Consider the following 15,694-nt stretch of genomic DNA (forward strand, 5'->3'; position numbering starts at 1 on the left):
GCATATATGCTATATAAGACTGTATCACCACAGCAGTTCTCAACCTGTGGGTCAAGACTATCGGAAAACATTTATTTCTGATAGTTTTAGGAACTGAGACACACTCAGCAGCAAAATTACAGTTATGAGTGTAATGAAATAAAAATAAACTTATAGACACCAGAAATGTGTTTTCCCATGGTCACGACCCACAGGTTGAAAGCTACTGCCCTATCATTTAAAAAAAAAAAAAAATGCTGTGTTTCAGGGCTGGAGTATATCTCATATCCCAGGGGTAGAGCACTTGCTTAACCTGTGAGGCCGTTGGATCCGATGCTCAGCACAGCACGTCAACACATACAGACTAGATGTGTTGGCACAGACCTGTAATCCTAGCACTTGGGGAGACTGAGGCAAGGGAACAATAAATTCCAGCCACATAGTGAGTTCTAAGCCGGTGTTCTAAAAACATAGTGAGATCTTGTCACACACAAAATCCTTCCTCCATGGCTGTTTGTCACCAGACGTCCTGGGGGAAGAGATTTCACTGTTTCCAGCTTTCTTCCCTAGAGAGAGTCGGGGAAGCTCTCTCTAAACTTTTGCCTGTCACATTTTGTCACAGAGTTCAGTCCAGTTTGCTACCTAACTGACAAATTGATCAAAACTACCAAAAAAAAAAAAAAAAGCAGACCAAGAATATTCGATTCTTACTGTCGTTACATTGTGTGATACAAAGGAATATTATAAGAAAATTAATATCTAGGGGACACGTTGAGACAACTCACGAAGGAAAACTATTCTAACTTCACGATACTCAGTGAGTCTCAGCTGGAAAGAAGAAAGGCTGAATTCCCTGTTTGCATGATGGTTAAAGATGAGCTGTGCCGGGCGGTGGTGGCGCACGCCTTTAATCCCAGCACTCGGGAGGCAGAGGCAGGCGGATCTCTGTGAGTTCGAGGCCAGCCTGGGCTACCAAGTGAGTCCCAGGAAAGGCGCAAAGCTACACAGAGAAACCCTGTCTCGAAAAAACCAAAAAAAAAAAAAAAAAAAAAAAAAAAAAAAAAAAAGATGAGCTGTTGGTGTCTGAGTTCCATGACAAGGTGCCCTGTCACTTCCCTCTCCCGTGGCCCTAAAGTCAGCCGGAATCAGATTAGAAACATGCTTTATTGTAAGTAAATAAAGGACTCCAAGGATTATAAATGGAATCTCAAGCAGATAAAAGAAGTGGGGGGAATTAAGATATCCCTGTAGAATCGTGCAAGACAGAAGGGCCTCTGCCATGCTGTTACCAAGAACAGACAGGAATTCACAACTGAATAATCAGCGCAGGTCTGTGATCAGACCCTCCTTCCATCCGGGTATCTTGACCATCAAGTTTAATGTTAATGGTACTCCTGCATCTTCTCTGCATCATTGTGAGACAATGGGTTATCAGAAGGGTCTGAGAACAGTGTGTTTCCCTTGGCAAGGCTGGTGGTGCGTATGCATTAGTCCTCACTGGGGACACTATACTCCTGCATGGTTTGCAGGGCTGGTGGTGTGTATGCATTAGTCCTCGCTGGGGACACTATACTCCTGCATGGTTTGCAGGGCTGGTGGTGTGTATGCATTAGTCCTCGCGGGGGACACTATACTCCTGCATGGTTTGCAGTATCCAGCTCATGTAGTTCTTCACCTTCGTGTAGATTCCGTAGGTCCCACACTTCTTCCCCCAGGACACCAGGCCTGCTGCATAGAACTTAGGGGCCTTTACATTGGGGTCCTGCAAAGCGAAAGCCCCACCACTGTCCCCCTGGCAGCTGTCAACACCTTTCTCTCCAGCACAGATCATGTTACTAGTGAAAACATAGGCTTCTGCCCTCGCTTTGGGGTTCTCCTCTTTCACCTGCTGGCACTTCTCCAAAGAGGTGACAGGTAACTTTGCCCCTCTGAGATGGATAACATTGTATCTCCTCTCTGTTCGGCCCCACCCTGAGATCAGCCCCAGGTCCCCCTCTGAGGGCTCGTACTCCGAGGAGGTGCCTGGCAGGCAGATGGGGGAGACGGTGGGCCCCATTTTCACGGGGTCTTTCAGGCGCACCAGTGCGATGTCATTGTCAAAATTTGTCCGTGTGTCCAGATCATCCCCTACTTTCCAGCCTGGATGAATAATCACACGTTCGGCGGTGAGCTTCTGGCCATTTTCCAGATGTTCCATTTTCACAGTTGTGGACCCAACATACATAGATGGGTCGGAGATTCCCTCCACAACGTGAGCAGCCGTCAGCACCCAGTACTCATCAATAAGAGCCCCACCAGCCCATGGGTACTGAAAGAAAACTTGCCAGGGAAAACTTTGAATCTTTGCAGGGTATCCTCCAAATATCCTCTGCTGTACTTTAAAGGGCTCCGTGGGTACTCCACATACTAAAAAGGAATAAGAACGAGATAGGGAGATGCAGGAAACGACGCTGACCTCTGGAAAACTCAGCCACTCAACCGCTGGACCCAATGGGTGGCAGAGTTCTCCAGCATGTCTTTAATCAATGTCATTTGTCAACTACCTCCACATCTGACTTATCCTAGTGTGATGGTTTGAATGTAATTGGCCCCCATAAGCTCATAGGGAATGGCACTATTAGGAGGTGTGGCTTTGTTGGAGTAGGTGTGGCCTTGTTGGAGGAAGTGTGTCACTGAAGGTGGGAGGGGGGAGGCTTTGAGGTCCCATATGCTCAGGTTATTCCTGTTGGTGTGGATCAAGATGTAGAATTCTCAGCTACCTCTCCAGCACCATGTCTGCCTGCAAGCCACCATATCCCACCATGATGATAACTGGCTGAACCTCTGAAACTGTAAGCCATCTATCTAATTAAATGTTTTCCTTTATAAGAGTTGCTGTGGCCATGGTGTCTCTTCACAGCAATAGAAACCCTAACTAAAATACCTAGCCTCACGTAAACATCTCCTTTGCCAGTGACAAGCAGGCTTATGGTTGAGATTGGCTGAACAGGAGGCTTGTGTGAATGACTGAATCCAGATGAGCTAGTACTTCACACTGTCCACAGTTTGACTCACAGCCCTCTGAGGCACACTTCATGCCCAGGCTTAGCACATGAGGCCAGAGACCTGACTAGAAGCTAATGCTTGGCAATTCTTAACTTCACACAGACTGTGGATGTTCAGATGAAGCCCTTGTCTAGAGGATGTCAGAGGATCTCACTATCTAGTCCAGATTGGTCTCACAATCCCATCAGCATCCTGAGGCTGGGATTACAGGTGCATGTCACCAGGCCTGGCTCTGCTAGTGTGGTTTGATCTGCTTTTCCCTAATGACTAATGTGACGCCAACTGTTGATGTTGGCAGACTTTCCAATTTCCCTTCAAGTCATCCTGAGTTGATACTGTTGAAGCAGTTCCACAGCCCAGTGTTAAACTGTGCTGAACTCTGGGAGGCCAGGATTAAGTCCCTGCCTGGGAGGGTCACAGCTATTTTCATGGGATACCTGCTCCCTGCATGTACAGCTATGGTCTCTACCCACACCACAGCCCAGGTTACCTGGAACACATTTCGGCAGCTCTATACCCAGCTCATCATTCACCCAGCTCCCATTAGCAGCGCAGCGATACTGTCCTGGAATAACACAAGGAACACAGGTCACTCAGCGCATCTCTCCACCATTCTCTGTTTATGCAAAGCTCCTCTGGACATTGATGAAGGAAACACATCACATCAGCTAAAAAAGAACCTTCACCCAGGAAAGATGGCACTGGCCTCTAATCCCGCACTTAGGAGGTGGAAGCAGGAAGATCCAGGCCAGCCTCTGCCACATAGAAAAGGCAAAGCCACCCTGGGCTATGTGAAACTCCATTTCAAAAAGTGAAAATGAACGAGAGCTGGCACTAGGGGGAGGATAGCCCAGGCTCACCTTGACCAACTCCTATCTTTCAAGTGCTAGGATTACAAACCTCCACCACCATGCCTGCCCTCCTGGGGATTTTATATGAAATAACCTGCTGTGAAATCATTCTCTTGTACACTATAATTATTTGTCACTCAAATTGGTTTAATAAAATGCTGATTGGCCAGTAGCCAGGCAGGAAGAGTAGGAGGGGTGACCAAACTAAGAATGCTGGGAAGAGGCCAGGCAGCCTTTAATCCCAGCACTCGGGAGTCAGAGCCAGGCAGATCTCTGTGAGTTCGAGGCCAGCCTGGTCTACAGAGTGAGTTTCAGGACAAGCACCAAAACTACACAGAGAAACCCTGTCTCGAAAAACCAAAAAAAAAAAAAAAAAAAGTGCAGGAAGAGGAAGGGTGGATTCAAGAGTCACCAGCCAGACACAGAGGAGGCAAGATCAGAATGCCATATTGAGAAAAGGTACCAAGGCATATGGCTAAACATAGATAAGAATTATGGGTTAATTTAAGTGTAAGAGCTAGTTAGTAATAAGCCTGAGCTACTGGCCGAGCATTTATAAGTAATATTAAGCCTCTAAGTCAATTATTCGGGAAGTGGCTGCCAGGTTTTTGGGAATTGCTGGCTGGACACAGAAACTTCCATCGACAATAACTGGTCCAAAGTCAGATAGCCACATGAAATGGATGTTGTAAAGGAATTCCTGCTGCAGCTATGACACCAAGCTAGTGGCCTCTATGATCCCTTATGAATGATCCCTGAAAACATACCCTACCCTGAAAACCAACTGTCCTTAGATTAAGCAAAAAGGATGACAGTGTCTAGTCTTTCTCACTTCTCTACAAACTCTCTCCAACCAGAGAGATAGTGGCAATCCCCCTCCAACTCATTTACACTCCTCCCCTCTCTCTTCTTCTATTAGAAGAAACCTACCGCCATGTTCTTCGTGCTCCATATAGTAATGTGGCTCTTCACACGAGTAGCGAATGACAGAACCGAATAGGGTATTTTCTGGATCGTCAACTCTACCATTCTGAATGGGTTCTGGAATACCACAGTCCACAGCTACAGGAGGAAGAGGGGAAATGCATAGTCAGGACAGTCACTTCCTCCCAGGAAGAGTTAGGGACCCATTCCATCCTCCCTCTTCCTCAGCCACGTCCATAATCACGCCCATGATAAATCTTCCAGTACTGGCTCTTTTGTGGCATCTTCTCCAGCCCATCTCTCCAGCCCCCTGAGACCTGCCAGTCCTGACGGCCCTTGAAAAAGGCCAGGAGGAACCTAGTTCTCTGGTTGGCAGAGGCTCTTGTGTGATCCCAGAATACACTTCCTTAGAGCTATCGACTACATATTCCATTGCCCCCTTCTTTAAAAGAAGTATGTTAGTCTAATTGGCCTAGGACTAGACAAAGGCTAGACAATCCTCCATAACAGGCTTTCCTTCAGAAAACACAAGCCAGTCTCTCGCAAGCCTAGAAGGAAACCATGCATTTGAATTTTGATGTGTCAATTATTCAGTTCCCTTTGGGAGGAGAAAGAGAAGTTCCACTTTGAAGAGACACCTACGCTGACATTCTAGTCTGGAATTGCTCCACTGTCCATTGCTTTGACAAGTAGAATAGAAGAATGTTGAGCCAACATTTCCCTGGAGAAAAACAGACATCAACATTAATTTATAAAAGCATATGGAAAATTAAATCCAATAATGAAATTGATCTCTGGCCTTGGATCAATGAGAAGTCCTCATCAAAAGAGGCTTAGAGCATCTTTAGAAGAAGAACCCTGAGCACCCAGGAGCTGGGGCTGGAAGACAGCTCTGCTCCAGCATGTCAGCTCCCTTCCCTGGAAGACTGAGAGGGCAAAGTGGCCCAGGGGCTCCAGACCTCACAGGAAGGATGGACAGCCTCCAACCATTCCCTCTGGGGTTGAGGTGTTAATATCTTGATCAGGCAGCAACAACCTCACACGCTCAGATATCTGATCTGGAGCCAGAGACTAGGGAGAAACCTAAACAGTCCTTTACCTCCACAACTTCAAATCCATCCACACAGGATATCTTCACCACATCTTTAAACACATATTTTGCCTTTTCAGGCTCCCAAACAGAATTGGCACTGAATTCTTTGGGACAAGGGATTGCTTGGAGAGAACAAAAATAAGGTTTTACTAAGCAGTTGGAAACTGTGTGCTATTTTACATAATTCCCACTTTTTTTTTTTTTTTTTTTGAGAGAAGGTCTCTCTCTGTATACCCTAGGCTAGACTGGAACTTGCAGTGTAGCCCAGGCTGGTCTCAGACTTGTAGTAATTCTCTCCTTCTCCAGTGCTGGACTTCCAGCTGTGTGATACCATCTCCAGACATTCTCACACTTTCTGTGCATGGGTCGAGGGGCTGGCATACCGATGTAGAGGCCGGAGGAGGACCCTGGGTGCTCAATCAATCACTCTCTGCCTTACCCTCTTAAGATGAGGCATCTCACTGCACCTGGAGCTTGCCATTTCTGCCCAGACTAGCTGATCACCAAGACCCACTGATTCCCCTTCCTCTGCCCACCCACTCCCAAACACGTGGTTATGCCTAGATTTTTTTTTTTTTTTTTTTTTGTGGTACAAGGATCCAAACTCAGAGCCTCATGCCCGCCCAGCAAATCCTCTTACACGCTGACCCATTTCCCCGTCCCGTTCTCATACCCCTTAAAACCTTCCATTGCCTCAATTCCAATGTGGCAGATGTGTAAAAGAATATGATGCCACTAACTAGCTGGCCCCATCCCTGTTGTCTGCACTTTCAAGACTAGTTAAAAGATTACTAACCAAACAACAGTCTATTTGTTTTGATTCTACACATCCAAAGAATTCAGTATCACCAATCAAAAAGGCACTTTTAGTTACTCACGGTCTCCATGGTAACGAAGCTTCCAGCCCTTCTCTTGCCCTGTTAGATCAGTTTGAAAGACAATATCAAGGGTATTACTGTGGGTTTCAATAGTTCGTGGCCCAGGGAATCCATTGCCACAGTAAGGACCAAACTGTTGATTTTTTGTAGCAAACTGGAAGGAAACAATATAATAAAATCAGAAGAGAGGAAAATCTAAAGGAATTAAATGGGGGAGTGAGGGGGGATGAAAATGAGAGAAATGATTGGTACAATATCAAATAAGAAACAAGCAAACCAACAAAAGAATGGGCAGGAGGAAAGATACTTTGATCTTCAAAAGCTGGACCTGATGATGGAGGCCTATAATCACAGCTTCTTGGAAGACTGAGGCAGGAAGATTACAAGTTAAGGTCAGATTGGGCAACTTAATGAAAATCTGTGCCAAAATAAAAAATAGGAAAAAAATATAGAAAAGGGCTGCAAATGTAACTCAGTCGTAGAGTACTTGTCTAGCATGCGTGAGGCTGAAGGTTCAGTCCTCAGTTCAGGAAGGAATAAGAGGGAGAGAAAGAGAGGAATGAAAAGAAGGAAGGAGAAATCTCACTAGGCGTGGCGGCTAACATCTGTAATCCTAGCTCAAAGGGCAGGGATGGGAGGGGGTTTGAGAGTTTAGAGGGCTACATAAAACCCTGCCTTAAACTGGGAGGCGGTGATGCACGCCTTTGATCCCAGTACTCAGGACACAGAGGCAGGCGAATTTCTGAGTTCGAGGCCAGCCCGGTCTACAGAGTGAGTTCTAGGAGAGCCAGGGCTACACAGAGAAACCAAAAACAAAAGCAAAAACAAAACAAACTTTCCTTAAGGAAGGAGCAGTACTAGTATTAATTGAGAGGGAGAGGAAGAGGTGAACCAGGAGGATGTCAGTGTGTGGTTTGCCTAACATGTGAAGGGCCTAGATTCGTGCCCAGAACCACAGAGAAGGAGGCTGCAGGACAGAAGTCTCAGCAATTTAAATAAGCTGGGGTGGGAGCCCAGTTCATCTTCTGCTACGCACAGTTAAACTGTCCTGGCAGTTCCCCTCCGAGTCAGCTGGTTCCACATCAAAATCTTCCCTCCGTATGGTCACCACCACTTGGAAGCCCTCCTCCAGCAGGATCTGGTATTCACACCTTGAGTTCTCCGGGTATGGATTGGGATAATTGGGACTTGAAATCTCCCCAATCAGAGCCGTGAATACATCCCCACTACAATTGACTATAGGAGAAAAAAGGAGAAAGGACCAATCAAACGTCGGGACAGACAGAAGTCCCTGCCCTCTTCTGTTCCTTGTCCTAAGCTTGGAGTCCTCTGTTCGGCCAAGATCTGTTCCCTAAATGAAGCCTTCGTGGAGCAGTGACCCACAGTGCTCATGAGGAGACCTAGCCAATGCCTATGCAGTGTCGCTCTGCTTGTGACGGAACTTTCCACAGTTGTGAACAGCCTCGGGCAGTCTCTTCACAGGCGCCTCTCTCTCTGTCTCTGTCTCTTTCCCTCTCTCCATCTCTCCCCCGACCCCTCTCTTCCACTTAACTAACTTTACCCTGAAGCTGTGGTTTGGATCTTACATATCTCCCAGAGTTACAGGTGCTAAGGGCTTGGTCACTGACTGGTGACACTATTGGGAGATAGTGAAATCTTCAGAAGGTAGGGCCTAATAGGAGGAAGCTAGGTCCCTGGGGTACGTGACCTTGAAAAGGATACCGGTACCCCTGCCCCTTCCTCTTCACTTCCCAGCTGCCCTGAGGTGAGCCGCTTTGCTCTACCACCTGGCTCCCTTCTATGACGCTCTGCCACACCACAGACCCCAAAACAATGGATCCAACTGACGGGGGACCAAAACTGCTACAACCATGAGCCAAAATAAACATTCTGTCTTTTTGTTTATCTCACCTTTCACAGCAATGTAAAGCTAATACACCCATCTTCTCCCCCTCACCCCACCCTTGAGGCCCCCAGTTAGTTTATGGATCGCTGAAAACAGGAGCCACTTGAAGGGAAAGCCTAATCAAAACCGGAAGGATGGAGTAAGCCCTGAGTCCAGTCTAAATCCTAGGGAACATGAGGACTTCCTGAGGCCAGGCTCACCTCCGCAGTTCCTCATGTCTTCGTGGAGGAAGTACTCTGGGGGACAGGAGCAGAAGTAACCACCAATGAAGTTGTTGCAGAAGTGGCTGCAAGGGACATCCGTGAAATCTGTGCATTCGTTCACATCTGCAGCAAGGACAGAAAATCCACGGTCAAGGACAAAGCCCTAGAGGGAAGAATGACGTGAAGCCCAAATCTGTAGGGATGAGGAAAAACAGAAAAGGCTTGCTGCTTAACATTCTCAAAGCCAGGGAAGGTGGCTCACGCATGTAATGCCAGTATTCAGGGAGCTGAAGCAGGGGACTAACATGGACTCAAGGCCAGCCTGGGCTACAGTATAAAATGGTTTCTTAGAGAGAGAGAGAGAGAGAGAGAGAGAGAGAGAGAGAGAGAGAGAGAGAGAGAGAGAGAGAGAGAGAGAGAGAGAATCATGGAAGAGGGGGCAGAAAGAATGTAAGAGCTGGAGGAAGAGAGGAAGTGTCATGGGACGCAGTCTTCCAAGTCTTCCAGGCGTGACAGGGCCATTGCTCTCTTAGACCCATGCAGCTGTTATTACCTACACAAGACTGTGCCTGTCAATATCCTGTCATGGAATGAGGAGTGACTCATGAGGCCCCACCTGTCCCTGAGGATTTATAGGCAACTAATTCATTACTGGAGGAAAGAGGCATTTTCTTTAATGGTGTAGCCTCTGGTAAAGTGCACGTGCTGCCACAAATAACCCCTCACCAGACTCTTGGGCGACCCTAATGAAATTCATCAACACATAAAAAGGACATAAAAGCAGAAGATGGGAGAAGAGAGAAGTCAGTAGAAGAGGACAAGAGAGGGTACTGAGGGCAAGCTTGGACAAATATGTATGAGTATGAAAATATCATAGTGAAACTCATTATGATGTATAGCTAAAGCATGTTAATAAAAAGAAACTGGGAGGGGACAGAGATGTGGCTCAGTGGTTAAGAGCACTTGCTGCTCTTCCAGAGGACCTGGGTTCGATTCCCAGCACCTACAAGGCAGCTCACAACCATCTGTAACTCCAGTCCAGGGAATCGAACACCTTCTGGACTCTTCAGGCACTGTGTACACATACATACAAACAAGCAAAACAGCTATACACATGAAATAAATAAATAAAATGTTTTAAAAATAATCATTTTAAAACATTTCAACTTTTAAATATTTATTTATCTATCTATTTATTTATTTATTTATTGCATGTGGTATTTTACACTATATGCATGTCTGGTGCCCTTTGAGATCAGAAGAGAGTGTTAGATGCTCTGGACTTGGGGACTTGGAGTTACCAACAGTTTTAGGCTCCCATGTGGGTGCTGGGAAGTGAACCCTAGTCCCCTACAAGAGCAGCCAGTGCCCTCAACTGCGGAGCCATCTCTCCAGGCCCATATTCTAAAATCTGTAATGCTACAAGGACAGTCTCATTCTAGATCACTTGTCTAAAATATGGTTCAGAACTGTGTCCTGGCACTGGACAGCTGTAAAGAGCTCGCTCTGTGAGAAGCCCTCTGACTTCTCTTGCATACAAAATACACAATACCCTGCCCAGCTAGCACATGCTGTAACTCCAGTACCCAGGAGACTGAAGCAAGAGAATCAGGAGTTCAAGGCCAGCCTGGGTTACACAGAAAAACTGTCTGGTTATAAAAAATCGGTGCTAGAGACAACACTACGTAAACATGACAGTGACGTCCTCTGGGGAAGGATGTTACACCTTCACCACTTCACAGGATGTTGGTCTCACTGTAAAGTCTGGATGACATTTGGACTCCATGAGCAGTTTGAACTTCATTTTAACCTGGAGACAGATGTAGAGGGACCGTGGCCCTGAAGACGTGAATGCACTGGAGTACCACATAGTCATTTTTACACAATTCTTGGCAGAGTATTAACATTCTCTGTTTCCACTTTCCTCCAGGCCTGAGGTTTCCGAGAGCCTTTCAGAGGCTGAGAAAGCACTCTGTCACTGACCTATAGCCCCAAACCTTCTTTTTTCTGATTTTTTAAAAATACAGAATCTTTTGTATTTCAAACTGCCCTTGAATTTCTGATTCTTCTGCCTCTACCTCCTTAGTATCAGAATTACAGGTGTGTGCCGCCATGCCAGAATTCCAAGACCTCTTTTTTACTTTTTCTTAAAAAAATTTGGTCGCCTAGCAAGCACAAGGCACTGGGTTCGATCCTCAGCTCTAAAAAAAAAAAAAAAAAAAAAAAAAAAATGAGGGGAGGGGAAGAAGGTTCTTTCTCTACATAGCTCTGGCTGTCCTAGAACTCACTCTGTAGACCAGGCTGGCCTCAAACTCACAGAGATCTGCCTGCCTCTGCCTCCTGAGTGCTGAGATTAAAGGCGTGCACCACCACACCAGGCTTAAATTTGTATTTATGATTTATTATTATTGCACATGTATGTGTGTGTGCATGATGGGGGCATGCAGCAGCACACATATGAAGGTCAGATGACAAGCTTATGCAGTCGTTTACTCCTACCTTTACATGGACCCTGGGGCTCGAACATGGGGTTGCATGGCAACCGTTTCACAGACAGAACTACCTCACCAACTCCTTCACTTTTAATTTAGAGACAGGCTCTTACCAGGTTGCCCACGCTGATCTTGCATTCACAGTATCCTGCCTCTGCCTCCCAAGTGTGCAGGATTACAGGTCTGCGCCACTGAGACCAGATCCTTAGCTTAAATGAAGATAATGGTACCTACCTTGTAAGGTTGAGCTGAATATTGTGTTAATGTAAGTAAGCCTTCTGATACAGTACGAATTTCACAGTGGTTCTCAACAGATTACTGCCCATTATCTATTATCTATTACCATTACCACCACTAACATGCTAAAATGTTTGCATTTCACCAAGGCAATTCATGGACAGACCCAGGGCAAGTCCATACTTGTTAAAGACAAGCCCTGGGAGGGGTGGCGCGTACCTGCAGACTGAACGGGGAGACTTGAGAGTTGGAAACGTGGCCTGCCTGGGCTGCACAGTGAAACCATGACTCAGAACAAGAGAGAACGGAATCTTCATCTAATACATCTAATACATTGTGTATTAGATGTGTAATACACTTTTCCTGCTTCTCATCCTTTAGTGGGGTCAGTATGTCATATACTGAGAGTGACGTCTTACCTATGGCAGCGTAGTACGCAGCAAAGCCAGTAAACCGTTCTTCGTTGGAGAAGTCTGACTTAAAGATCACCTGGAGTTTATTGTACGGGATTTGAAAGTCTTCCACAATGGGGGAGTCGGGGTTCTTGCTGACCCTCTGTCCACAGAGTCTCCCTTCCTCAATGCCTCCTGAGATTATCTAAGAGATAAAATTAGAATCAGATTTAGAGTAAAAATGGACAGAGAGAATAAAACCTTTATTCCTGATCTCCGCGTCAACCCCCACCCCGCCCCCAGTGCTGTGGGTCAAACTCAGGAACTTGTACGTCCAAAGCAAGTACTCTACCACTGAGCCATGCCCGCAGCCCATAGGAGAGCTTGACACCACACTGCCCTCCAACATGCTTCTCATTCCTCCATCCCCCTCTACCCTTCCATCTCTCTTCCTCCTATGCTCGTAATATACCTGCACTGAGTCATATTCGCAGTTCTCTGACAGCTCAATGTCCAGATGGGTGAAGTAGAGGTGAATCCCAAACCCTTCTGGAACTTCTATGTCCCACGTTTTCTCAATCTCATTGGGGTACGCCTGAGGATAGTTAGGGGACAGGATCTCCCCATGCATGGTAGGCTCAGCAGAAATTGATGCCAAAACAGAAAACAGGACAAACCACCTGGAGGGGGGAACCACAGAGAAGTGGGGAACGCAGGTACCAATGGCTTCATGCAGAACCCTGGCATCTGTCAGCAGGAGACCAAAGGAAAAGGCAGCCGATGTGCCACGGTACAGACTAAGCTTGGAATAAATATATAAAAAGTTAAAACGCAGGCTTCAGATCTGAGCTCTATCTTGAGAAAAACGGGAAGCCACACATGGCGGGCCTTTGTGTAAGCCCCACACTCTAGGGACAGAGGAAAGCTAGTGAGTTTCACGCCAGCCTGGGCTACAAAGTGAGACCCTGTCTCAAAAATATGCAAGAGTCCAAGAAAATGTGGATGGAGTTCATGCACATTTCTGTAGGTACCTGGCCACTTACCACGTCTCTGGCGATTTGCCCATGGCTCTCTGGCTCTCTGGACCTCTGACCTTGGAGCTAAAGGGCGGCTGGCCTGGCTGTCTTTATCCAACAAATACAGGCACCTGCTTTGGTGTTGAGGGGCCACCCAGGGCTCAGTGTCACCTTTGAGAGAATACCATATAGATAAGTTTCTATCAGTAACTGTCACCACCTGGCCTCTCACATCCTCCTGATGCCATTTCGGCTAACGTCCTAGACCAGACTGAGTCTTACCCCTTCCCTTTGCTGCCTCGAGCCATCTACCAGTTCTTCTGCAAATGAATGAGGAGTTTCTCCCTGTCTTTGGTGCTCTCCTCCACCAGCTCGTGGTCCCCCACATCAGCCGCTCTGTGAGCAGGTCTGGAGCTCTGTGAGCTCCACCCAGGTCTGTCCATCCTGAACGCCCACCTGGGACTGTTCCATCCTCTTCCCGAACAATCCCCTACCGTTCAAGCCTCAGTGACATGCTTATTGCAGGTGCTCCTGCAGATGTCCCATGGCCGTTGATGGAGGAACGAGCCTGGGGACCTGCGGGAAGCCTAATCAGGAGGAAAGTGCTGCCTCTGCTGGGGCAGGGTGGCACCAGTGAGGGAGAAAGGGACAGCTGACTGAGAGACATCAGAACAAGAGGATGGGATGTGTCTTATTTTAATTTTCTGAAGTTAATTTGCTTCGTCCTTTTTAAAAAAAAAAACAAAAACAAGATATCTTCCCACAGTTCCCAGAAAAGTCTGTCACAAACTGCGTTTACCCCTGAACACAGTACTATGTGGAAAGATGAAGCTGGTGTTGGGATGGGGGTTCAGCATATGAGAAACCGTGTCTATATTCTGCCCTTGTTCTGAGGTCCTTCCAACCCTCCATCTTTGCTCCAAGCCTTGCTCTACACGGCCCCCTGTCTTGCCCTGCTCCTCCATCAAAGCTTTGCTCTTCATGGTTCGCGTTTTAAAGTTGTTACCTTCAGGAGCTGATGGGAACAAGTGGGTCAGTCTCCTCTCCTGGCACTGGTCATGCTGGGAAGACCCTGGGGCTCCAGAGGAGTCAGCCTCTGCAGGAACCTCCTCCCGATCTCCCTGCTCTGTCTGCTCCTAGGATTCCCTACCCGAGCGAGCGTGTGCCCGTCCTCCCAAATTCCCTGTTTCCAAACAGAGGGGGCTGGGAGACCACAACATGACAGGACGGGGAACTCAGTCTTGATCTTAGAGCTCCCTCTGGTTTTAAAACAAGAACTGCATCATCAGCCTCCCTGGGCTGAGAGATCCCGCTATCCAGAGTTCTGAGAAAAGAGGAATGGGGAATTCTGAGATTGCCTAATTCGCTCTTTCAGCCAAAGGGTGTGTTCCAGAGCTTTCGGCGAAGTCAGGTGATTTATTTTAAAAGCCGGGAGGGGTTGATAGAAGGGGGAAAGCTAAACTCAGAAAGTCCAACCCTCTATCCGTGTGAGTCACTAATCAGGAGAGCCATCAGAAGGAGGGGGAAGCCACTGTCTGAAGGCGTTGGGAGGCAAGATGGCTCAGCTTGGAAAGGTGCCTGCCTCCAAGCCCCAGGACTTGGATTCTACCCTCTCTGGGACCCGAATCATAGGAGAAAACCAACTCCTGCAAGTTATCCTCTGAGACAACGTAAATGCAATTAATGTTTTTTTTGGGTTTTTTTGTTTGTTTGTTTGTTTGTTTTTTTTTGAGACAGGGTTTCTCTGTGTAGCTTTGCGCCTTTCCTGGAACTCACTTGGTAGCCCAGGCTGGCCTTGAACTCACAGAGATCCGCCTGCCTCTGCCTCCCGAGTGCTGGGATTAAAGGCGTGCGCCACCACCACCCGGCGCAATTAATGTTTTTAAATTTAAAAAATAGGTGCAGCTCCTTATTCTTACCCTGCCTCCGAGGCAAATTTAGTGGTTGAATGACAGCTTACTCCTAGACCATCGATGTCATGGGATGATGCATTTTCTTTGCCCTAAAAATACCCTCTCAAGGCTAGGCAAGGTGGCACCAGGATTGCTGAGAATTTGAGTCTAGCCTGGGCTCCATAGACAGTATCAGGCCAGCTAGTACTACATAATAAATTTGTTTCTTGTTCAACCTGATGCACAGCTGTGATCCCAGTACTCAGGAAGTGAAGCCAGGAGCTATCAGAAGTTCAAGGCCAGTCTTCCCTTACATAGTCAGCTGAGATCAGCCTCTACCTGGGATCACTAAAGGAAAGGGGGAAAAGATGGGGAAGGAGGGAGGCAGGAGAGAGAGAGAGGAAAAAAAATTCCATTACAAGTCCACCTACTGGGGTTGGGGATTTAGCTCAGTGGTAGAGTGCTTGCCTAGCAAGTGCAAGGCCCTGGGTTCAATCCTCAGCTCCAAAAAAAAAAAGTCCACCTACTAATGAGCTACAACCCAGAGTCACCAAACCGTGACCCTTGGGCCAGATGCATCATTTTACAAAGGCAGTATAGCTACAATATACTACAAAAAGCAGTACTGCCCCACCCCAGGGCTGTGACAACAATCTGCTATCAAGATCTGCGCACACTGCTCTCCACTTCTTCCTAAGTGGTAAGATGTGGACCGGATGAAGCAAGGTAGCTGTGCACATGGCTTACCTCCAGTTACCCAGAGCTAGACCTGGAGTTATAGGGCAA

The 15,694-nt window shown here is 47.1% G+C and overlaps 1 protein-coding gene across 1 annotated transcript; it reads right to left on the minus strand.

Annotated features, from left to right (window-relative positions):
- Positions 1-1,124: 1,124 nt before the first annotated feature.
- C1s (complement C1s) lies at positions 1,125-14,167 on the minus strand. The gene is made up of 12 exons (XM_059258546.1): positions 14,023-14,167; positions 13,044-13,187; positions 12,473-12,680; positions 12,028-12,205; positions 8,877-9,002; positions 7,807-8,006; positions 6,771-6,924; positions 5,899-6,014; positions 5,442-5,520; positions 4,806-4,937; positions 3,515-3,589; positions 1,125-2,385 (listed from the first exon to the last, which is right to left on the minus strand). Exons 2-12 carry the CDS (start codon positions 13,064-13,066, stop codon positions 1,589-1,591), a joined length of 2,088 nt encoding a protein of 695 aa, XP_059114529.1. The 5' UTR covers positions 13,067-13,187; positions 14,023-14,167; the 3' UTR covers positions 1,125-1,588.
- Between the last annotated feature and the right edge of the window lie 1,527 nt (positions 14,168-15,694).

This window comes from Peromyscus eremicus, chromosome 3 (assembly GCF_949786415.1).
Source record: "Peromyscus eremicus chromosome 3, PerEre_H2_v1, whole genome shotgun sequence".
NCBI classification, from domain to species: Eukaryota; Metazoa; Chordata; class Mammalia; order Rodentia; family Cricetidae; genus Peromyscus; species Peromyscus eremicus.

Bases quoted from the DNA above. Each gene is read 5' to 3' on its own strand.
- C1s (XM_059258546.1), bottom strand. From the start codon at position 13,066: ATGGGCAAATCGCCAGAGACGTG. The intron at 8,007-8,876 runs GTGAGCCTGGCC...TTTCTCCTATAG, and splicing joins AGACATGAGGAACTGCGGAG to TCAATTGTAGTGGGGATGTA. The intron at 3,590-4,805 runs GTAGGTTTCTTC...GTGTTATTCCAG, and splicing joins GGAGCACGAAGAACATGGCG to GACAGTATCGCTGCGCTGCT.